Here is a 24141-nt window from a genome sequence, read left to right as displayed (position 1 = left end):
CCATTTACCATTAACCGACCCTGGGTCCGCGAAAGGTCGCCGCAAATATTTCCGAGTCCACCCACATGGTGGAAATGTTAGATAATTTAAGAGAGGCAAAAAAGAAGCAGGTTTGGTGCTTTTTTAGCATAAGTGTGGTCTGTATTTTGTCATAGGCTATTACACCGACCCCCTAATGCCTCATTATGCATCTTTCCTGTAGTTAAACTTCTCTAAAACCTCACACTTCCAACTCTGGCAGTTCAAGGGAGACAGAGGTGAAGCGATCAAGGATTGACCTTGTGTCCATCCGACCTTCTGTTATCTTAAACAAGCACGGATCCGCTCAATCTCCCCTGTTTTGCTTTAAATGTGCACTGGCACATTTCCTACAAATAAAGAAACCCAACCTGCTGAATCTAGACAAGCTTGATGATTTTAGGGCAAGTATATGGATAGGGTCTTTTCAGGATGCAAATAAAAAAGCCTCTTTTAGACACAAAAGCCCACGCAAGAAAAGAGAGAGAGAGCGAGAGAGAACGTAGATTAAAGTGTTACATAACCAAAAAAAAAAAAGGAATCTTTCACAGTGGCTGACATTTTCAAGCAAACACGCATTGAGTAGGAAATTTGACAAGTCGGCGCTGAAGGCGGCGGAGATAAGAAGGCAACGAGGGGGTTGAGGAGGAAGACTGTGTCCCCTCGAGGTGAGAGTCGAGAAGACGTCAGAATAATGAATACAAGAGTAGGGTGCTTGTCGCCCGAGTTTACAGACACTCTAGCCAGTTCGGCGCTCTAAACACTCTCTTTACACGTAAACAGACAGACTGCAGTAAGCTTAAAAGTTTGTTCTGTACCCTTTTCAGCTTATATCTAATTGGGGTTGATTTAAATATAAAATGCTCCATTTCTTCCTCGTGCTAATTTCTGCATATTTGCACTCAAGTGGAATCACACAGAGTCACAGTGTTTATGAAGCTGGTTTGCCCCTTTGGCAGGGATGTTAGTTCAGTTGCTTCCTCTTAGTGCCCTCTACTGGCTAAGTAACGCACATGCAAGTGAAAAAATAATTAAAGAAAAGCAGCTAAGAAAGGTGGATAAACCAATAAGCCAAAGTGCTTTACGTGATTTTCTTTTTCGTGTTATTGTTATATGTGAACTCCTTTTCCCACTGATTATGCTCTGTATACAAGATTCCATGATCCATTTTTTCCAGGTGTTTCTGGTTTGGCCCGATGAGCAGGAAACTGTCTTTCCTTGTCTCTTCCTCCTTCTACCCCAACAGCAGTTTATGATTGTATTGTTTAGAGTTACGTTTTGTTTCTGTTTGATTCTGATGGACCCAGTGCTTTTGGCAGCTTAGTTTTTGTTAGGTTTAGTGTTAATATTTGTTTAAATTAGACGAAGGATACCAGACTGGGGAGGAAAAGTGATTGAAGTGATGAGCTGGTTTAAGCCTTGTTACATGGCACTTTTTTGTGAGAATGTGTGAACTGTAGCCTCAGCTTCCTGTTTTTAGAGTCTCAGTCGGTGTGGTCTTCTGCAGCTGTAGCCAATCTGCTTTAAGGTTCAACATGAGATGCTCTTCTGCATACCTTGGCTGTCTTGGCTGGTTGAGTGGCCGGTTGGCTCATAGCAGTCTGGCTATTCTCCTTAGACATCAACGAGGTGCTTTCGCTCAGAAAACTGCCATTCACTGGACATTTTCTCTTTTTTGGACCATTCCCTGTAAACCCTAGCGACAGATGTGCGCTAAAATCCCAGCACGTAAGTGGTTTTTTAAATACTCAGATCAGCCCATCTGGCACCGCCTTCAGTCACTTAAATCTCTGCTCCTCTGATCGTGTTGGACGTCTTTTGTAGAGTCTCTTTCTGGGGGTTGTAAAAACCCTACATGACTAAAACTTTTTTAGACACCATAAATATGCTACAAAAGCACACAAAAACAGCACAAGTGTTTTTCGAAGAGACAATAACATGACTGACCAGCTGCAGAAGTGACAGAAACCAAAACATGCCAAGGAGATGCGACTGAGATTCACTTAAAGGACGCTGAGGATTCTTCGATGTTGTGATGGAGAAAAAGATGCAAGGTAATGTGTAAAGGCATGATTCATACAATACATAAAACATGCTATTAGCTACATAAGGCTGATGGTGTATTGTTGTCACGCTGCTGGGTGTCCGGGCAACATGGACACCTAAGGTTGTGAATGCGATAACTCGAGAACAAAGCGACATACGAGTTCCAAATTGCTACTATAGGTATATCTACTGGAGGTGTTTCAATCTCAGTGAGTTCAACCACAAAGTCAAGGTCAGAGGTCAAGTTTTCTGAAAATATTATAAATGCGATAACTTGATAAGGAAATCACGTAGGATTTTGAAATTGATATCATAGTGTATGTACTAGGAGGCTGAAGGTCACCACTAGCCAGTATTTTTCTATTTGTTGGTGTTTTCTGAAGTTGCAGTGGATTTGACCCCACCTTACCTAATGGCTAATATCATAGCTATGTAGGCATGCCCTCATTTCATTCATACCGTTTCCCTGTTTGTCTCCCTCTATTGTGTTTGTGTTTGCTTAAAGCTTTAACCCTCCTGCTTCTATTAACTAACCTGCAACTCTGAGACACAGAATACCCACTACACTGTCAGCCAGATTGTTCTTTCTCTGTGTAGCACTAACAATACACCTAATATCCACTCAGTAAGTTTGGTCCCCAGTTTAGTAACTTTTCATCTCACTGTGCTGCAGGTCCACAACCTTCTCTCCAGCGACCAGCCAGCATCCATTAGTAGCACACTTTCTCAGCCTCCAACATCCTGCTGGCCTGTGTAGGTCTCAGCTACACACTGCTGCCTCTTCACCCTGCCGCTCTCACCACTCGACTCATCTGGAACCAGCTTCTGCCATGTGCCAGTTATCATTGCAGAGCAGACACTACTCTAACCTCAAGTCAAAAACCTTCTTACACCAAATGCTGTCTGTCTCTGTGTCCTATCAGGTCAGTTCCTAACAAGCTGCACTACAATGAAGCAACTTTTCAACATAATTGGAAACATAAATTCAATAATATGCTTACTATTATTATTATTATAAAAGTGTTGCACTGGATAACATACTACTGAGGGCTGTCTTTGTCTTTTTGTGTTTGTCTTTGCGCTGGCATGAAAGAGCAAAATGTTAAATAAAACGCAATCCAGTACGACACCATTTACAACAACCTTAAAGTGAAAACAGGCTGAATTAAACCTCAGTAAAGGAGTTCAATAGATCATAAAAGTTGAGTTTACAGTGGATGTGTCAATGAATGAATAGGATTGTAAATCCAGTGCCAAATACTGAGCACATATATCAAATTAAGCTATAACCCACAGTGTCAGCCTATTATCACAGAAATAATCTACTCGTTTATTGCATTAGAAGGCAGCAGCTGAAAGAAGATTTACCGCATTAGAATCAAAGGGCTCTACGCCGCGCGATGACAAACTCACAAAACAGATTAGACGTATTGCCACTGCGCCGTAAGCACCGCTGATAAAGTAAAAATTTGTAGCGATTGATCAGCAACGCTACACTATGTGTTGAAATCAATACAAGTTCTCTGCTGCCGCACACACACAGCAACCTTTACCCTGCATGTTCAACATCAGGTCCGGAGCGTTCGGCCGTCAATACTGCGATCATTAAGCCTCTAAATCAACGAGGTACAACAAACAGTTTGGAGGCATTTTGTTTTACTGAGAAGCGATTAACCAGATTAATGAAGCACAAAATCAATGCGTTTCTTGAAAGGTGTCATCAACTGAAATCAATTCAGAATCCACAAACATGCACAATTCATCAAGGACATCTCTCTCCCCATATGCACTGCTCTGTTCTCCGCCATAAACCAAACAGCTAGGATTATCGACTATAGATTTAATCCTATTACCTTGCTCAATAATAATAACTGAAGCTGCTGCTTAGATGACCTGAACTGTTTCTTCAATAGGAAAACGTTTCAGTATAACACTTTAAAAAGCTATAACCATATAAAACATTTACAGTGGAAATTCAATGATATTTACTTTAACATTGTGCAAAGTAACCTAATAAATCACCGCGACGAGTTAATAAAATGACTTTGCTGGTGAGGATAAGGATGCAAAACACACCAAACTGCAGGGATTGTCATTCAGTGTCTTCATCTGAAGCCTGAAATAGATCTCACCTGCAGCTTGCCGTCAGCAAATGTGAAAACTGATGAAAGTGAAACAGAAGTATGCAAGTGGGAGACGGGGAAAAAAAGATGAAATTGCAATAGGTTACAATAGATGCAACAAAAATAAAAATGTCACCCCAGCTGGGCCCCAGCACTTTTTTCCTCTCTCATTTCCTCATTCTGTCTTTTCTCTCCCCTTTTTTCCCCCCACTTTTTCCGTGTGTCACCAACACAGCAAAATATCTCAAAGTGTCCTCTCCTATAGAACGGGAACGGCACAACAAATGAGTAGCAGAGGCCACAGTGGCGTCCCATCGGGCCTTTATCTCGTCAGGAGGGAGAACTGCCAGGGGAAATAAGATCACTACCAATGGAAAAAATATTTGAAAGAATATTTGCAGCAAAGCTAATGGGATAAGGTAGTAGTCAGGCTAAAGTCAAGATAAAAGGGGCTTATTTCATGGGAATTGAGCGCGGCACACATGAAATCACGGTGAAATGTTAGGAAATATGAAAAATGATGAGCCCAAAATCCATTGCTTATATTTGCCGCTGTACACACAAGCAGAGCAGTGTCATACTCACCCAAGTTCTTTATTTCGATGTGGCGCAATACGCATAGAAACGATACACATAACTGTACACAGCATGTGAATTAATGTGGATACTGTTTCAAATTGTTTTTTGTTTTTCGGGTTTTTTGGCAGTCATGGCCTAGAATGTATTTTAGAAGAGAGGAAAACATTTGGTTCATTCTCTTAGAATTTAGAATATAATTCAGTCCAAGCAGTGAATAACATTATCATACATTTCTTATTCTAATGTAATCTCTTGAGGAGGATTTCTAGCACAACTTTCTCTATTTGCCAAGGGAATGGAGCAGGACAATGTTGAAGTGTCAAATCTCCATACCGAGTAACTATTTTTAAGAAACTGTCATTTTCATGATGAAGTTCTGGAGTTGGTACTTTTGCTATTTTCTAAGCAGTGGCAACACACATTGATGCATTTTTGGCTTATTTGCAGCACTTGTTTACCGATTTCTGCAACAAGGGGAAAAAAAGTCGGAGCAGTCTTAATAGACCAGTCGCTTTTTCTAAAATCATATTTTTCACAGGATTTCGCTCTAAGGCACTTAACAGCTACATAACAGAGGCACAATTCTGTATCTAGCCAGGGAGCAGTCATTCTGTGTTTACGCTGCTGAAACTAATTAGTTTGGTGCTCAGCTGGAAACTTGTGGTTTAGTTTTTGCACAATTAAGCTCGACATAAAATGATACACCTCTTAAACATCTGGCAAATGGAGCAGATGGACTATATGAGCTATATTCAAGTATGAGATCATAAACAGCATCATTAACATTTTAATTACAGTTATTTTAGGCAATGGGAAACTTGTCAGGCCCCGAGAAGCATCTAGATGTGAATGAATAATTATGAGTATGTAGTTTAACTGATTTTCTTGTTGCCACGGCGAAACTTTCACTTTAATGTCACATTTGGCAGGACGAAATGTTGACTAACTAAATCTGATCTTAATGTGCAGTAAAAAAGAAATAAGTGCAGGAACCCACTAGGCAAGGAGTCACATGGGGAGAGTTAAAACTGACCAGACGTGAGGTATTTAGAAGCTGAGTGGTGCAAAATCAGACATTTTACACCACACTGAAATACTTCTACAGAAAAATGATCTGTCTTAGCGGCAGTGCTAATACAACACTGCCACCCAATGGCAACAATAAAACACCACAACACTGCCCTCTGTACTAATCTTAATGCCTGTGAACTGAATGTTGTCCAATGCTGTCTACAGCAGGCACATAATTTAATCACACTGTAAAATGAATGCAAATCAGGCAAATCACTGGGGTGAGAAATATTGCCGGGATTAACCTCGTGTAACATGAAAAGGGGCACAGCAATTCATCAAGTCGAGTTCAAGACTGCTTGGTGGGATAAAGATGCAGGATCATTAACATACGCACACGCACAAATTTAGCAGTGTGCCTAGGTGATGCAGTTTCTAAATGGAGGAGAATCTGGTAAATATTTTAACACCGTGAGTCACAAAGACATCAAGCAGGAAAAAAGTGACATCGTGGATCGCTCTGTATGTAGGTTTCCTTTACTGAACGATGGAGGCGATCTCAGGCCGCATTCATAAAATGATTACTTTATTACATCTGTAATATAAATGAATCAATCCTAATCAATATAAGGAGTCCTACTCTGAATTCACAACATATCAAAGGACTCATTCTAAAAGATGACGAGAACGCTGTTGCCACATTATGCATCTAGAAAATGCACGTAATGTCATCCCACCTTTGGTACCCACACAAGATTTACATGCAGATGGTAAAGAGACCAAAGCGGTGGAGGAACGCACTTCATTCGTTCGGCGGTGCCAAACCCTGGGGGTTCTGTAGCTGTGGAGCACAGAGCACCAAGCAGAACGCTCATCTCTGCAGAGCTCATTAGACTCCACTAATCATATCTGTTACTGCTGTAATGGGTGGAATAAAGGGAGAGAAGCAGAAATGGGATGTGGTTTCCTGGAGGTGGTTAGATGTGCACTTAAAGTGTGTTGTGTGCATGTGCATGTTCTAAAAAAAAAGAAAGAAAGAAATAAAAATCTGGCACTGGCTCACCATATCTACCCATTTCTCCATGCAGCGGAGAATCTACCCCCCTCAGTTTTACATTTCTGTTTCTGCCGAGGCTTTCGCCGCTCTCTTCTTTTCCTCTCTGTCCTCATTCTGTTGTTTTTCTGCTCCAATTGTATCAACATCCTCATCTGTTAGATGAAGGAATTAAAGGGCAGCTTCAGGTGATTTCAGCACTAAAGAAAATAATCTGCTAACTGGACACAAAGACAGGCAGGATGAAAGCGTGTGTGTTCACTTCATCCTCTAATAACACGGCCTCATATGCACCGTTTTAGCTCATAAACAGACGCTTAAGTTAAAAGGAAAAGCCTCATTGTCTGTTGCTTTGTGGTCTGCTTGTTTTTGATTTTACTCGCTGCTAACACAAAGCTCTGCAAAAACAGGAAGGATTCAATCCACGCATTCCAGAGCAAAGGCTAGATGAGGTTTAACCGCTATGTCAACTCAAAACTGTTTAGCTTGTACGCCTTGAGAAGATTTGCGGAGGGTTTTTACAGATACTGGGTGGTCTGAGAGCATCCTGCGCACAACGCATCTCTGAAGTATAAAAGCTGTCTTTGTAAATACCGTCAAAGTTTGGATCTAGGACAAGTACCTGGAGGCAGACAAATCTTCGTCTGTGCTCGATGTAAAAACAGACGATCATTTGTTTGCAGAGTCTGACAGACAATAATGATTAAAATGTGAATCCCAGAGTAAAGACCTCTGGCAGACGTTCAAAGTTTAAACTTCTGCGCACTCAGAAAACATTATTTCACATCCAAATTACAACTTTTTCTTCAACACAGTGCTCTGCTGCACTACATTTTTCTCTATATTGTGTGAATTTTTAAGACAATAATACTCCCACTGTGAAAATACTGCTCTCTAACAGGACTATGCACTTTCACTGAACCCACATGAACAGTTAATGGCTAACAAAAAGCATCAGTAATGTCACGTAGCACTGGAGAGAGCACCCAAATGCCGGATGCAGAGGCAGGCAAAATATACAGAAAGCAAACCCTCTGTTGGAAAAGAAAAAAAAGCAGATACAGAGAATCCCATTAGCCATTATAACACACAAAAAAAAGACACACAGGGAACAAGAGGTAGCATAACACAGGGCAAAAAGACAACCTGACAGCAAGGAGAGGGGCAAGAGACAACGCAGCCAACCAAACACAACTGATGAGTCACAAAGGAGGGAAATCAGGCGGGTTGAGGTGGGTGGCTCGATCTAAATATCGACAGTATCAGTACTAATGCTGGTACTGGTATGTAGTGGTAAGACTACACACCTTTGGAGCGGGAGTCACATGTATTCCGTTACTCCCCAACACTGGTCCTGTGTTAAATTTGCAGTACTGGACATAACACAAAGACAGAAAGTCAAACAAGAGGACGCATGCATTGTGAAGCAATTTCTAAAATAAATCAGGAAATAAAGACAAGAAAGAAAAGGAAAGTAATAAACGAGTAACACAGGTAACACCAAGGAACCCAAAGTAGACACTCTGCAGGCATGAGCATTAAAAATGTCAGAAAGAATATCAAATAAATCCAAACACAGACTAAAATTCAACAAGTACAGAAAAAGAAAGCGGGGCCTTAGGAGAAGCTGGGTAATCCAGGTATCTAAATAAATAATACAGCATTATTTATTTAGATTCTAAGAGAAATTCTCACTCCCCACAAATATTAATATTCATGGAATATACAGCGTGTACCGACAAAGGTGTTGGTCAGTGAAAATGATGGCAGTCTAATGTGAGTAGGGGGCGGTATGAATAACACTTGACAAGACCATTTGCTTTCACTGTCATCCCTGTCGATTTAGCTGCGGGGGCTGGAAGCCGCTGCTGCCACAACACAAACAACAGGGATTACATGCATAATGACAATCCTCCAACAGGATATGTGTTTAAGTTTAAAATCAAAGGTGCGTTTCATCAGGGGGGCTTTTATTTAAGGAAACCGTTCACTTAAACGAGATTAAAATCGTTTCAAAGCATTAACAAGTCCTGTCGGTTAAGCTGCTTTTGTTAAACGTTTTCCTGCAGCAGTTAAAACGACACGATGGAGATAAAGAAGTGCTTAGGTGATGCTGATTTTGTTTTTTTCTTTTTAGATTTACATACTTGCTCAGAAAAGTTATCTGAGGACAAAGGTGTTGGTCATGTCTGTGCGTCTCACTCTGGCTTTGGAGAGAGAAAAAAACGGTGTGAATAAAATAATCTGGATGATTTTAAATCAACTGGTCATCTCACATTTTTCAAATTTAAATATATTTGAACTGAAATATTTTCAAAGTTTGTTTCCTTTCGAGCAGTGTCGCAGAACTTGCACTTGAGTCAACACCGACTAGTGTGTGACAAATCGTCGGGGTCAGCTCAGTCAGTTCTGTGTAGTTTTGCAGCCCGCTGTGCTGTGCAATCCTAACACCTCAGCTTGAGTGAGATTACTCCCTGAGGCAGCAGGGGCCTCTGATAATTATAGTGGAAGGTGAGAAGTTAAGCCTGGACACATCCGGAAAATGAAACATACTCCTCTAACCTTAGCTGGACAATAAAGCCCATCGACTGTATTTAAAAAGAAAAGCAAAAAAAAAAAAAAAAAAACTTCAAGTGACACATTATTGAGTATTCAGCCATCCATAAAGATTTCCTTGCTAATCACAAAGAGACATACATACATGAGAATGCATCTGCAGTCATTTTGCCGTCTTCATTCTTTTTTCCGGCTTTGTGTAGATGTGGGGAGATGCACACAGCCGTTAAAGGCACCGTATGTTAGTGAATGCACAGTACAGTCGAAGTCAAAAGCAGTCCAGCTGCTGTCCTTCTTTCAAATTCCATCGTTTAATCTGTAACATGTCAAAATATGATTTTTTTCTCCCTTTATGTAGGTGGTGTATTACATATCTGACCATCATTTCAGAGAGTCATAAAAAGGAATCACTCCTGAATTCATTTACTATACGTATTTCACACATAAAAAGTATCAGAGGGAAAAATGCAGTATTCTGTCTAGAGCTTAATTAATATAGGATTATTAAGACCGATACCACTACTGATAATACATTTAATATCAGATGATGTTCTAACATCTGGTAAGCCTATAGTTTATTTACTTGGATCAGATCAGCAGGTTCTAGTCTGATGTTTCATGTTGTATTGTGAGTGCCCCCTGGTGGACACATTATGCAAAATCAACACTGCTGACATCGTGGAAAGGAGTGCCTTCTTTACCTTTTGATTTTCAGCCACTAGTACTAGTAGTAGTTATAACTACTGATTTAATTAATTCAGCAAATAGCCAATACTGGCCAATAATACTGGCTCGCCGATAAATCAGTCAGGCTCTGACCGTCCAAGAAAACGTGGAAGTCAGCTATTTGTGAGTTAGACTGACAGTTGATATTATCAAATGTTATTAAAACTTATTTGGCAATATTTCAGTCAGCTGAATATTTTCTCAGATAATTATTCCCGAAAACTTCTCATTTCGTGTCTTCATAGTCACTGCAGAAACTATTGCTTCACTTTGAACGTGCAACACTCGTTCTATAATCCTGTATGTGTTTGGGATTAAAGTCTAAGCTTTTATCGCTCATCAATGATCTCTCGTCTCACAGAGGAAAGCTCAGCGGAGATGGATTGTCTAGATGGGAGAGCACAGATGCCTGAAGTGAGGATTTAGAAGCAGAAAAGTGAAGGATTACAGACTAGGATTGATGTGATTGGCAGAAGAATCAAGCTGCTGCTGCTGCTGACACATCATCCACCTGCCAATGAAGATAAATGCAACCACCACAAAAAAATAAAGAAATAAAAATAAGCGTCACCTCAACACCAAAGCACGTGAAAAAAGCTGTAAAACAATCACAACTACAAATATAATCAACTTTGTGTTTGGTGAGGATTACAGTGGCCTTGTCAAGGAGCCAGAGGAGAAACTGTTGGTCCTTAAACACAGCTCCGTAAAGTTTAACTGACACTGTCAGGTTTTATTCTAAGCTTCTCAGTGTGAACTGTGCCTTCAGATTCTTGTACACTGTGGAAAAAACCCACGAGTAAATTAATACAACTAATGTCTGCACTCATTTATCCCTATGCAATAAAACGTAATGTGTAGTCTGCAGAAATGTTGTAATTAAAACGAAATAAGAAGAGAGGTACAAATTAAGAGTGCAGGCTTCCGTCTACTGGCTGACATCCAACATTGCCAACTTGTGGCCACCACTGTGCAACCCCACAGGCTCATAGGATGATCTCAGAACCGCTGTGAGCAGACAGCTGGTTTTGTGCACCGGTTCCCCACCCGATGTCAAGAAAAATCAAGTCCCTGCAGTAAGTTTCACTGCGGACTGCTCATTCTGTTGTCAGCAATGCCTGTCAGCAGCAAAATGTAACTTGGTTGTGCTGCTGCAAAGAGAGCATTCATGCGGCTGCTTCAGTAAGTGAATGTGCAAAGCAGAAAATGCCACACACTTAATCAAGAGCCACAAATTTAAATGATTCCCCAAAACTAGGCAAACAATGCTTCAGCTGCATTCACATGTGTTAAAATGATTCAGTAACGCATTATCTTTTTAATATCAGCTCCCCTTAACACATGATACAGTATTTAATCAGATTAAAGCAACCCTCTGAACCCATTATAATGTTATTAGGTAATAACTTAGTCCCTGTGATATTAGTCCCTTTTTTTTAAGTCCTACTTTAAAAAAAAAGTGTGTCTGCTCACTGTGCAAATATCCAAAGTCCACCTCTGAAATACAAATAACTACAAGTGTTTCATCACACACCAGCAGAAAAATGGCAGCATTTATCAGTTTATAAACTTGTCAAGCTCCTTCTTTCAAACACATGTGATGCACAGTCTGCAGCCTGCCACCTGTCCCCTGCATCTCTACAGTGTCCATCTATCAGATTTGAAAACAGGCACAAACTAAGAGAACTGCACATAGCACAGACACCGCCTCCTATTTTACCAGGTTAAAATATATATGTACTTTCACTTTTAAATGTGAACATTTTACTTTTAAGTTGGTGCAAAATGCTGAGAAAATGTTGCGTTTTCCATCTAAATGTTAAGCAAGACTCACACAAACTAGCATGCAATTGTTTAGCATGCATGAACTAAACTGCCTACTGTTGCACTGTCCAATTAATCAACCACAAACATTAGCATTAACATTTGGTAATGGTAAATAAAGACCCTGTACCTTAAAGCAGCCTTTTGTGTATTGCTTTCCTCTGTAGTTCAGTATAGTAATCTCAAGACCCCTTGGCAGCTAACCGTTAGCTGCTTCTGTGTTAGCTTCAAAATCTCTTCATCTTCTCCTCTTACCCATATTTTTGTAGTAAGAGGTTTCCTTACTTGAGTTTTAGGTTTGTTTCTTTGTTTGTTTTGTTTTCAATTGCACAGCCTATTTCCTCTCACTTGTGTTTGGTTAGCCTGCCCTCTCATACCCGTTTTAAAGCTGAGGCTATTTGGTTCAGTGGCTGCTTGTGGCTGCCGATGAAAAAGCACAATGTTTAGAGCAAAATTGGCTTCCTCAAAACACAAACAGAAAGATAATAGCGCAGAGTTTTGTTTTCATTTCCTAAATCTGGATAAGTAGCTCTGAGATTTCTGCCAGCCCTTTAACACAGCAGATACTTTTGACTGTGCAGATTTTACTTAGATGATTTGGCAGCGTCTTTTTCTTCTTCCAAGGATGGTTCTTTAAAAAAATAAATTTAAAAAATAGTTCAAAAAATAAATAAATAAATATATGAGCTCTGTCTCTGAAGAAAAAATTGGTTTTTACACTTTGTGCTTTCTGTTACTGGTACAATTAATTTTTTTAATGTTTCTTTAAGTAAATGCAGACAAAACAAATTCAAAACAATTCATTTTCTACATATTAGCTATACTTTAGTATATTACTGCAGAAAAACTATTATTCTCTACTTAATATATCCTTTTAACACAAGTATAGGGCATTATATCATATGCCTTATTGGCTTTTAAAAAATTACAAGTTCAAGCTTCATATCTAAATAGCTCAGGATTTAATCTGTGCATTTACATTTCTATTGACTTGCTGTTAAAATGTATCCAAGTACTTCAACAGTTATGAGTAGAGCAGCCGAAGGAGAAGTAAAATATTACAGACTGTATTAACTGTGACTTCTGTATGAAGCTCCAAAGTACAGATCACATCACAGCACCATGTCCTTGAGGGCACTTGTATGGTACGGCTTCATTACACTGCAGCACTTTCCACACTTTCTGCATCACATCTTCACAGTATCAAACATGTTTGCTGTTTAGGCTGTCATTCTCCTGTAGATAAATATCATCAGACTACAGGTTTATTTTTTTTATTTTTATTTTTTTTCCCCCGCTTACTGCTTCTAAATCTGACTCCTGTGAAAAACGATAAGGGGAAAAAATAGCACAACAGTTTTAAACATATGCAATCTGCATTCACAATCACCCCTGTGTGTGACAGGCTGTGCTGACACAAACTTTATGTTGGAACCGGGGTACACTAGAGGATAAGATGTGCCAAGAAAGAGCCTGCTGACCCTAACTCTGTTTTCAATCAGGCTCCTCTGGCAGCGTTCTGATTTATCCCAGGGCTAATAAAAGCTGGGGATGCCAGTTCTATAAGCACAGGAACAGCTAGGGATGTGTGCATTGTAAATTTTTCAGGATGTACCAGGTGTGCCATGGTCTGCCGCTTAAACTAAAATGACTGCACTGACAGCATTTTTCCTCTGCGAGCACTGGCTTCTGAATAATAAACTCCGAAGGTGGATGTCTGCTATGAGAACGATTCCCAAAACAACTTCATGCAACATGTTTTGCTGCGACTGAGGAAAAGGTTATAGTGTTTCAAATAGGCCAACATGGATATTATTTCTTAAAAAAGAAGTACTTGTACAGTTCATAGGTCTTCTGCATGGATGAGTGAGCACAGTCACATGTGATTCAGATGCCCTGCCGGGATTTAGCTTCCCGGATGCCAATATCATAGCCATCTGAAGATAAGTCTGCCCAGCGGTGCAGACGAATGACCTGTGCTCATCTGTATTTGACCAGTCAATACACAACCTAGACAAAAAAGTATGCGGAGGCGTGTTACATAATGATTTCCCCGTGATGTATACCTCTATTTTTGTATTTAGTTTTTTTTTAAACTGCTGCAGGCTTGAGATTAGACGTTAAACCTTATGAGATAAACATCGCCGTTTATGTTCCGTATACAACGCACAAGATATTCCAAAAACGTTATGCAAAATAGCACAAGGTGAATGCAGCAGAATACAGTACCTTAAATCCAAAAAACATGCACTGCACAATACCTCAGAGGGATCAAAATTGAACACTTCATCTATTGCTCCAATTAAATCTGCAAGGTGTGGCGAATCTGAAAACACGTGGCAAACTCAAATCAAAAGTCCTGCAGAGTCATGATTGTGTGGTCACTGTCAGTACATCAATTATTTTCTGCTCATGTGAAAACTGTATGACTCATCACGTTTCTGCTGTGTGATTTTTCTTTCATCGCACATCAGCATGACAGCAGAAGGAGCGTATTGGTGCAAAGAGCTGACCGATCAAGGGTTTTCCTTTATGAGTAAACTAAATACATTGAAACAACCTAAATCCGAGACTCACCACGTGCAAAAAAAAAAAAAGTTACCTAGCTGAGTGCACACACAGACTGCACCAGCAAACCTCTTGCAAAGTGACTCCGTCTACATGATTAGCAACACCAGCAGCATGAAGCTAATCTCTAACTGCAGGAAAGCCCACCGGGTAAGGAGGTGTGAGGAATCTGTGAGTGTGCTGGAACCATAACACAAGTGGAAGAAGGAGAGGAATTAATCACTTCAAAGAAGACCAAAATATGTTCTGCACCTGCAGTGGTCATGCATTAAAATTTCAAATCACGTCCACCTCTCCTGAGCGGGGATTTACCAACGGTTTATTGAGGTATTAGGAAGATATTCAAGGGTAAAGTGATAGGTAAGAAAGGAAACAGTGCTTCCAACTTTGCCAAAAAACTAAAAACATATACTCGCCGCCTAAGCTTAAGTTGGGAAAGTCTTCCGTGTCACTTTTAATGGAGATAAATGTTTCAACAACAAAAAACAAAATCTATGACTGCGTGAAATCGTTCAGCAGTTTAGGAATAATGTTTCTATAATATCATCGAAAGATTTAGAAAATCAGGAGAATAGCCTCCGTACAAGGACGAGGCTAAAAAGTACCAGTGAATGGCCCTCAGGCAACACTGCATGGCCTCAGAGACAATTCTGGAAACACTTTTCCACAGTTGCCAAGTGAAAACTCTAACATGGAAATTAAAAACAAAAGCACCTTGTCTGGGTTCAGTGGGCTGAGGTGATGAGGAAAACTCATGTGGTCCTAAAAGCTGAAAGTCTTTTTGGTACTCATGAACAACCGAGAGCCCGAGTTATCGATGAACAGCTCAAAAACTGTGATGGGACGGAGGGTAACTCCTACGGCCTTGAAGGCACCATTTAGCCCAAACAATAAATGAATGCATGTTTTTTTAGCCACGTGGTGTCATGCAGCACAACAACCACAGTTTGCTCGTTTTCTGCAGTCGTGACCTGTCACCCAGTGAAAACACTTGGCACATTATGAAACAAAAAGTTGAACTACTGAGCAGCTGAAATCTAATATCAAGCAAGAACGGGAAAACATTTCACTTTTAAAACTTCACCAATTGCTCCCCTGAGTTCCCTAAAGCTAAAAGATAATACTGTTAAAAGAAGACGTGGCGCAGCAGAGTTTCTAAAAATGCCTCAGTCACAACATTTTCTTTTTTTTTCCAAATGAAGAAGACATTTTTCCATCAACGATAATATTTTTCAACTTTCCATTTCTACCCTTTTCAATATGAGGGTTTATATGATTTGCAAACGACTGTGTTCCATTTTTATTTGCATTTTCACAGAGCCCCAGCTCGAAATGGTCTCGGAGAAGGCAATTTACTTACGGTATTATTCCAGCTTCAAACACGACAAAGCCCGAATCAACAAATAAAGAAATGCTCAGCAGGGGGAAGCCAGTGTAGTCAAATTTAGTGTTGGACATTAATCGTTTTACACGGCGATTTACTTCCGACCTGACAGGGGTTAGAAAGGAATTGAGGCTGAGAAACAATGTGGGACACGAAAAAAAAAATATGAATGTTGATTCCTACGCAGCAACAGCCGGGAGGCTTCAAATCATTTTTGTGCTTCTGTAGGGTCTTATTGGTGTCTAAAACAGGTCAGAATTGTCTTTTTTCTTTGTTTTCCTCAAGGGAAACAAGTCTTTTAACTTCAATTAAAGCAACAAAAAGCAAAGAATGCATCTTACAGCACAAACACACCTAATTTAATGGGTAGTGGTGCTCTGCCTTGACTGGTTTAACCTTGGAAAGTCACTGACGTGAGAAATAAACTTTCCCAGAGTAATTCAACTATTCAAAAGCCAAAAAACAAATGGGAGCATCGGCTGCCGAAGGATTTTATTTATCTATTTATTTAATTTCATTTTTTTGACACAACGTCACAAAACTGAACACAGCCCAAATCACACCACCAGTGGGGAATAAGAGAATTTATTGCAGGATTACGCACCTGGCAGTGCCACGTGAATATGATTCATGAGAAAAAAGGAAAAAAAAAAATCTCTCAACTGTTTATTCTGCTCTGGTACCACCAGAAGGTTGTTAATATTCAAGTCTTTGGGCATGTGCAACACTCATGGAATGGATTTTCTCTCTGCAATTCAAACAGGCCTTTACATATAGCTGAGGGACTCCTGATCCAATGATGGGTGACAGCCAAAGATAACAAAAAAAATAAAATCCCCCTATAATTACTGTTCCGATATTGCAAGCCAGCGCCACTGTGGATTAGCCTTCCAACAGCTGCGCAACAGTATGTAAGGTTGTTGCTAAAAATAGATTAAAACAGCCATCTCTTATTCACACAATTTGCAGCCTGCTCACTTTCTTGCCCCTCTCCCCGCCCCTCCCTCCTCCTCCTCCTTCCACCTCCCCTTCCCTTCCCTCTCTCACATCCGAAATCGCAGACATGCAGCACGAGCTTCAAAGAGCATAGATAACTTGGGGTAGCGCAAGACAGACTGTAATTCATCACAACACATGCAATGATAATGTCATCTTCACAACCAGAGAGTGGCATTTAGGTTTAATGTACCCAGCGCTCTCACCTATCCTGTGACTGATAAGTAGGCACTGGGGGAAAGCGTCACAGTTTGACTTGAAGTTATTATTCGGCCGGGCGTATGTATAATAAATATACAACACAGGCTGAATAACAAATGTGGATATGTTTCAGTAAGTAATAGAACGGAAACAAATTGCACAAAGAAACCCTGAAATGCCTCTAAACGTTTAACCAGTCATGTCTTTTTCCCTTGATTTTCCACTGCGTTAACACTGCCTGCTGTGTTATTCACAATGCCTGGATGAGCACCTAAGTGAGTAATCATTTCAGTCTTTCAAATCAGAAAAACCTATCCAATCCTCCTAATTACCACTTAGGACTCCAAGAAGCAGCTATTATAAAATACAAAGGAGTAGTTCTATTAAAAAAAGTTTACATTGTACAGTGTGCCATTACAGAGCATTTCCAATGATGGGAAAGATGACTGTTGTTCCTACTGCTAAACAGCATCCTAAAAACAAGACATGATTTACTGATGAAGGAGAAGACAAAACCCGAAAGGGTACAGCTCAACTAAACACACACACGCAAAAACAAAAAGCCAGCGCTCCTGTTTTAAAAATAATATTTCTGCACCACAGAGGATGTATATGCAACCAGTTCAATCTGCAGCAAACCTGCGAGAACCCAAAACTCTCTGCTCAGGTCTGTAAAGGCCAAAGGCTTCCATTTTCTGTTCTGGAGATTACGTGACACTTTGCAACAGTTCAACCAAGGCAGGTTTTGTCACGCTGTGAGGTTTGATCGCAAAACCCAAATGTACGTATGCAGGCAGAAAAATATCACCTGAATATAGGAATAATTGTTTAAACAACTACAATCTGGACTCATTTACTCAGAAACCTCATATTGTAAATGCATTTTGTCAGAAAGGTAAAATGTCATAAAGGTTTACAGTGACGCTACTCTGGCTTGACAAAAAAAAAAAAGGGAGTTATTGCTACTATTTTACAGCTGCTCGTGCTGTTGTGTACAATTAATGAGCTGAAATTTCAGTCTGCGGCTGATCTCGTTCTTTTTTCTTTTTAGACCTGTGGCATGTTCAACCAGACGGAGATCAAAGGATTGCACCCATGAAAAAGTGAGCTTCAATCCCACATACCCACCTCTCACACGCACGAGTCGGAGCACACGCATCTTCACACATGACATCACTCATGTGTGTGTGAAAGGAGCATCACAGTCTATCAACAGTAACACACTGCTCTGGCCAACTGCTTTACACTCCAAAGGACTCCATATACTGTATAATATATATATATATATATTAAGAAAAAAAAAATATATATATATATATATATATATGTGTATATATATATAATTACAAAACTGCGTGGAGGCAAAAATATTAATACCCTCGATAACATGATTAAATATGTTGAAGGAACTGAAGGATTAATTGCACTCGAAGCGTCGAAACAAAGTTACATTAAAAAACGATTTCCTAATTGCAAAAGTAGGACGCACATTTTGAAACGTTGCCTCCCTAAACGCCTTAATTTTGCATAACCGTGTTGCTGTATTTTTATTTATTTATTTTTCAGAATTGGCTACTTTCAAAAAGCTTACCGAATATAAATGAACAGTGCGTCCATGCATTATTAAAACACTGCAACAGTCAATCAGAATCAAACAGAATGCACGAGATAATTTGTTGTTGATGTTTGCACTCACTGGCTTGCATGAGCTGACCCTGACGCCCAAACACCTGGGAGAAAGGGCTTCGGCTGCAGGTGAGCATCTCCTCCATGGCTGGGCTCCTCCGGTGAAGTGGCGAGGTCCTTCGGCTCAAGAAGAGAAAAGTGAAGTGAGAGTCTGCCTCGGAGCGCGGAAGGTTAGCGATCACACTGGACCAATCCTCTCCTCCCCAGTCTCTCAATTGACTGCTAATTTGCCTTTGAAGACACTTCACAACCTCTCCTACGCCTTTTCCTGGGATGTCATTTGCTTTCTACAGCTGCCTCCCCGCTGACTGCAGATCAGTTCCGCGTCTTGTTGCCTCAGATGCCGTCAGAGTTGCTGCTGCTCTTCAGCTGATGGGAGATCTGCGTTGGGTTGCTCTCAGCCTGCTCATTAGTGCTCTAGTGTGGCGCTGCTTCAGACAGAGAGCATAGCAAACACAGCATGAACAAAGCAAGAGAGAGAGAGAGAGTCAGAGAGAGCAATGAGAAGGAGAAGCCTGCTGCAGAGAGAAGGCAGACTCTCTCCCCTGACGAAAGCAAGAACAGAGATGACTATGTGTGCATGCGTGTGCATGTGTGTGTAACTGGTTTTTACATTATTCTGTAGCTGCTGCTACTTGAGACTTTCCATGGCTTTGATTCCCTCTGTCTACATAACTGCTTCTCTTTAATCTAACTGTTGAGAAGTGTTAAGTTGAGAAGCACTGAATGTAAAATACATAACAGAGAAGAATGATATGGCACATGTTCATAATCTGCACTTATATATGCACTATAAAGCAATGGCAGCATACCCAGTGTTTTGATTTCGTGCGCACCTCCCCACACTCTTCTCATATATTTGACTCCAAACTGAATTTGGTTCAGCTACTGTTCTTTCTTCCCCTCCCTTTCTCCCCCCTTACATTCATACTTGAGGATTATCTTCCAAATATAGACAGAGAAGACTGCATCTCTCTCTGTGTCTCACTCACACACAAACAGTCAGGTGTATGCAGGTTTTATGCAGCACTTTGCTTGTGCAAGCAAAACGGCTTTCACGAGTCCCTCACAAGGCAAAAAAACAGGGATCCTGAAGATAAAGCTCGACCGCGAGCACTAAATAAAATCGGTTTCAAACTAAAGGGGCCAGTGGATCATTAAAAATGGATCCGCATCCTTTATTAATGTCCTCGTTACCGTGCCTGTTCTGCTCCCGCATCAAGAGCACGCAGAGAGAGGAAAGAAGTCACTTTTACAGAAGTACTTTATCCTTGTATCCTGTTGGTTTTTATTACACCCACAAAGTGCTGCTTGCTTGGAGCGACTTAGCTTCAACTCATAAAGCCAGTGTCACATCCCTCTTAGCTTTGAACTAACAGTTGTGAGAGGCGGCAAATGAGTGGCATTAGGATCTGCAGGACTACATGAATTTTACTTCCCGAGATCAAGATTCCAGCCAAGGACAAGTCCGACATAAGTGACTCTGGCTGCACCAAAGACGTTGAATTTGACTCAAATAAACATCACAATAGCCAGAACAAGCATGGCCGGAGGTACTGTGATGTATTTTTTTCTCTCATCTCTCTTCACAAAACTGCTGTGATCCTGACGGGTCCTGTCAGCATTTCATGTTTGTGCACATCCAAACCTAATCCGTACTTCCAGATGACACACTGCATCATTCAAAGTCTACCAAGTCATTTAGGTTTTTGACAAATAAGACGCAGGTCAGGTCTCCAACCCACCCAGAAGTGGGGGGAAAAATTGCAATCCATCTCTCAGTGGTTGGAATTTAATATTGTGCATCACACCGAGAATAAGGGTGATGAAATTAACAAGAAGAAGATCAAAAGTTTCTCCTTCTTAGACTTCTGCGTGGCTGTTTTTGTTTTCAATCATCTCTGATCATGTTTCCTCACTTCTCACCAGAGCTTCCTGTGAGAATTCGACATTGCCCTGGGCTAAGATCTTCAGCTGTGTTGAGCATACAAATGCAGCATCACAGTTTGAAGTTACTGCTGAGCTTGTGAGCACTGGGAGTTCTCGCACCTCAGGGCTATGGTTTGTCACTATACGTACACTGGCACGGCTCCAAGCTAAAAAAAATCACCTGCCAGGCACTGCTACTTAAGGCACCTGAAACCTAATCCCTTATTCCCAAAGAGTGTAATTGGACTTGTTTGAATTCTTAATTACTTAAAGAACATCAAGTGAGCTAAATTCCTTTACACACGTGCTATAAATCCTAAGAACTACAGTATCTGACAGCTCATGGATTTCCTCAGTGCAATTACAAAGCAGCACTCTCACCCATATGTGTTCAATTTGAGTAAAATCCATTTCCTGGAGCTTTTGAATGTGTCAGAGAAAAAAAAAAACTCCAGTAAAAACCCCAAACCATTTGTGTTCATTTGACTCAGAACTGCTAAAAGCTTCTAAAGAGTAGAAATGTGAGGTTCACCAGGTGGAGAACAAAGCAGCTTTGGAAAAAACACACACACACAGCTTACTGCACCTATTGCTGCTGAATCGTGCGCATCTGCATTACACTGCTGGCTACAGCCATGACACAAGGGGCTGCGGAAATTACAGCGATATGTCAGCGTCACAGGCTGATGTAAGCCACCGCTACTGTTTCCTCATAATACCAAAGAGTCATGAAATAAAAAATCTTTCCCCTCTCTTCATATATTATTTGCCCCTGGGCTTATCATTTGCCCACAGCAAATAAAAGATTCAGCCTAACTGCCAAATTTCCAATTAAACTCACGCCCACTGCACTGCATGTTAATGAACAATTACATTTAAGCAGAGATTACTTTTCGTCCGTAAATGATTGACGGTCAGAAACTTGGACCTTGTCTCTACAGACAGGAGAGAGCTGCTGCCTTACTGTGGGTAGGATTTCATTTTTAGCCAGCACCCCTGTTAAATTTGACTGGGGTCTGTCTCATTTATATTCAAGAACCAACACTTTGAAGCACTCAGCACTCACACATGATGTTTTCTTTGATCACTTGTAGCTCAATGGAGAAACGCATTTATGATCAGGTCCCCCCAGTTTGAGACACACATGCACACGCACACAGATGACCAATATCTCACAATATCACACAGATCTGTCTGGGTTAAAGTACAGGCATCGAACACTATGAGAGAGGCAACTATGAACCTTGCAATTTTAGAAGAAGTCTGCTAGCAAGTAATTATGGATATAAACAATTCATGTTTCAAATTATTCCAAAAATGCAGTTCAGCAAGTTTCTTACCATGTTTAAAGATGTTTTCAAATGGTTTCTCAAACATTGATTATTTCTAGTCCCAAATTAAAAGAATAATTCAGTGAAGACCTCCATTTAAACAACTTTAAGCCTAGGACTAGGCTTAATCCATGTCTGGGAAACTGCAGCATTATCCATGTAGGCATGAGCATTTATCATAATATAGACAACAACCTCTTTAACTTACCCTAAAATCTGAGTTGACTAACTCCAAGAAAGGAAACCCTGCTTTTACTGTCCAGGAAATGGAGATCAGTCACCCAGTGCCTGTGCAACTGTGATTTTAACTCAGTCTACAGTCAGACCAAAAGCCACCTTGCCAAATTTATTTACACAGCTGTGTGGCCAAAGGCAGGGGGGCCAGCTTGGGTATGGTTGTAAACATTAACCTTTTTTAACTGCAGCTCAATGGCATCCCTTATTATCTGCTACTTATAATGCAGTTACAAAATAATAACTCTGGGCTTTCCTAATATCATTCTCCACTGAAAAATATTTTGGTCTGTTAGATATTTCAACAGCATAGGCAATTTGACAAAAGCAATTGCTTGTGCTTACCAATGACTGTAGAAAACGTGGACGACGCGACAGCTCCCCAAAAATTAAGCCAAAGCGTCTCTATCGCCCCCTGGTGTCTGGCTGCAGTATAGGTCATAAACCCCGCATGATCCATGATAGCGGGTGGGGACTGGGGTCAGACTTAAATAAAACTAAAAAAAATTCTCCGATAAATTCCCAGATAATTTTTTCCAAAGATTGTTTCTTTCATTATCAAGTGTTCTCATCACGCTGATTTATGTTCAAGGGGTCTCCTCTCCCATAAGTTTGATTCTAATTACCACCTTAATGCTTTTATATTGGGGTGCAACGTCATCATAACAGCTTTGACTGGCAGCTGCAGTCGCAATTAAACTTGCGCATCTTTGTTCGGGAATGGCAGAGACAGCGGGGACGTCGAGAGGAGTTCCAGCGTTTACGTTACAAAACCACGACCGACTCTTTTAACCTGACAGCCTGAGTTGGTCTTCAGTAAACTGGACTATCCGACAGTCACTACGGTTGCTGTACTTTTATTACAAGTATCATACTGTAAGAGCAACAGGCTGGGCTCCTGTGCAGAGATGATTATCGTGCAAACAGCAGCATGTTTTCAGTCTCTTACCACATCTGTAAGGACAGTAACACCATTTTTTTTTTAAAAGAAAAAAAGCTTGCACTTCAATAACTCCTTACTAATCAGCATCTATGGATTAAAATAGCAAAGCCCAATATTTATGTACTGAAACCAACTACAGCCGTGCAGCAGATTAAGTTACACTTTATGTTAAATAGTCCCACTGGTGAATTTTTTTTTAGCACAGACTCTGTGTGTATATATATATATATATAATTATTTTTATTTTTTAACTTTTTTTGTTTCTAATTCAGGTTTTAAAAAAAACCCAGTGTGAATTAATGTTAATGAGGTATGTTCACAAAGTTACATTTGCAGTACTCTGTACAGCTTACATTCTTTAAGAGAAATAATTTGAAGAATTAATTTGTTTTTCAGTACTCAGGCAGCAGCTTAAACACTGCGGATAATACCTCTCTATGTTGGTGACCACGATGCAGACTGAACCAGGACTGGAAACTTGCTCCATCTTCTCATCTCTGGAGATTTCCAATTACAAAGCACCAACAACTCAAAGGTAAACATTATATTGGAAAATCTGTTTATATATGTTGTTTATATAGTATGTATAGTATATAAGGCTTTGTCCTTTTTAAAATAAACAGCTCATACATCAGCTGTCAGCAGAACTGTAGAACTGAAAAAAATGTAAGAGTAGAACTTCATATCTCAAGTGTGTGAGGACAGGGAAGGATCAGCTTTATTTCACATTTGAGAGATAAACTTTATATTTCAGTTTGTGATGATTCTGTTCTCTTTGTGATTACAGGAGCTGCCCTCAGATTCAGACCTCAGCACCACCCAGTGACAGCAGACAGATCATCCAACATGTTCACGTGTTAACTCAGTGGTTCCCAAACTTTTTTTTGCTGGGCCCCCCTTTGTTTTACAAGAAAAATGTTCGCGCCCCCTCC

General features: G+C 40.3%; 1 protein-coding gene across 3 annotated transcripts in view; it reads right to left on the bottom strand.

Annotated features, from left to right (window-relative positions):
- The window catches only part of LOC100696443 (kazrin), a 174673-nt gene extending 152321 nt beyond the window's left edge, over positions 1-22352 (bottom strand). For all 3 annotated transcript variants that reach the window (XM_025901300.1, XM_013271124.3, XM_025901301.1), the window contains exons 1-2: positions 22241-22352; positions 18783-19203 (exon numbers count right to left, since the gene is read on the bottom strand). In XM_025901300.1, coding sequence (XP_025757085.1) covers positions 18783-18858 — 76 coding nt within the window. In that variant the 5' untranslated portion in view covers positions 18859-19203; positions 22241-22352. The remainder of the gene's footprint in view (positions 1-18782; positions 19204-22240) is intronic.
- Positions 22353-24141: the final 1789 nt, after the last annotated feature.

The sequence above is a fragment of the Oreochromis niloticus genome, linkage group LG20 (genome assembly GCF_001858045.2).
Source record: "Oreochromis niloticus isolate F11D_XX linkage group LG20, O_niloticus_UMD_NMBU, whole genome shotgun sequence".
In the NCBI taxonomy this organism is placed as follows: domain Eukaryota; kingdom Metazoa; phylum Chordata; class Actinopteri; order Cichliformes; family Cichlidae; genus Oreochromis; species Oreochromis niloticus.
This window is presented reverse-complemented; position numbering and strand designations above follow the sequence as displayed.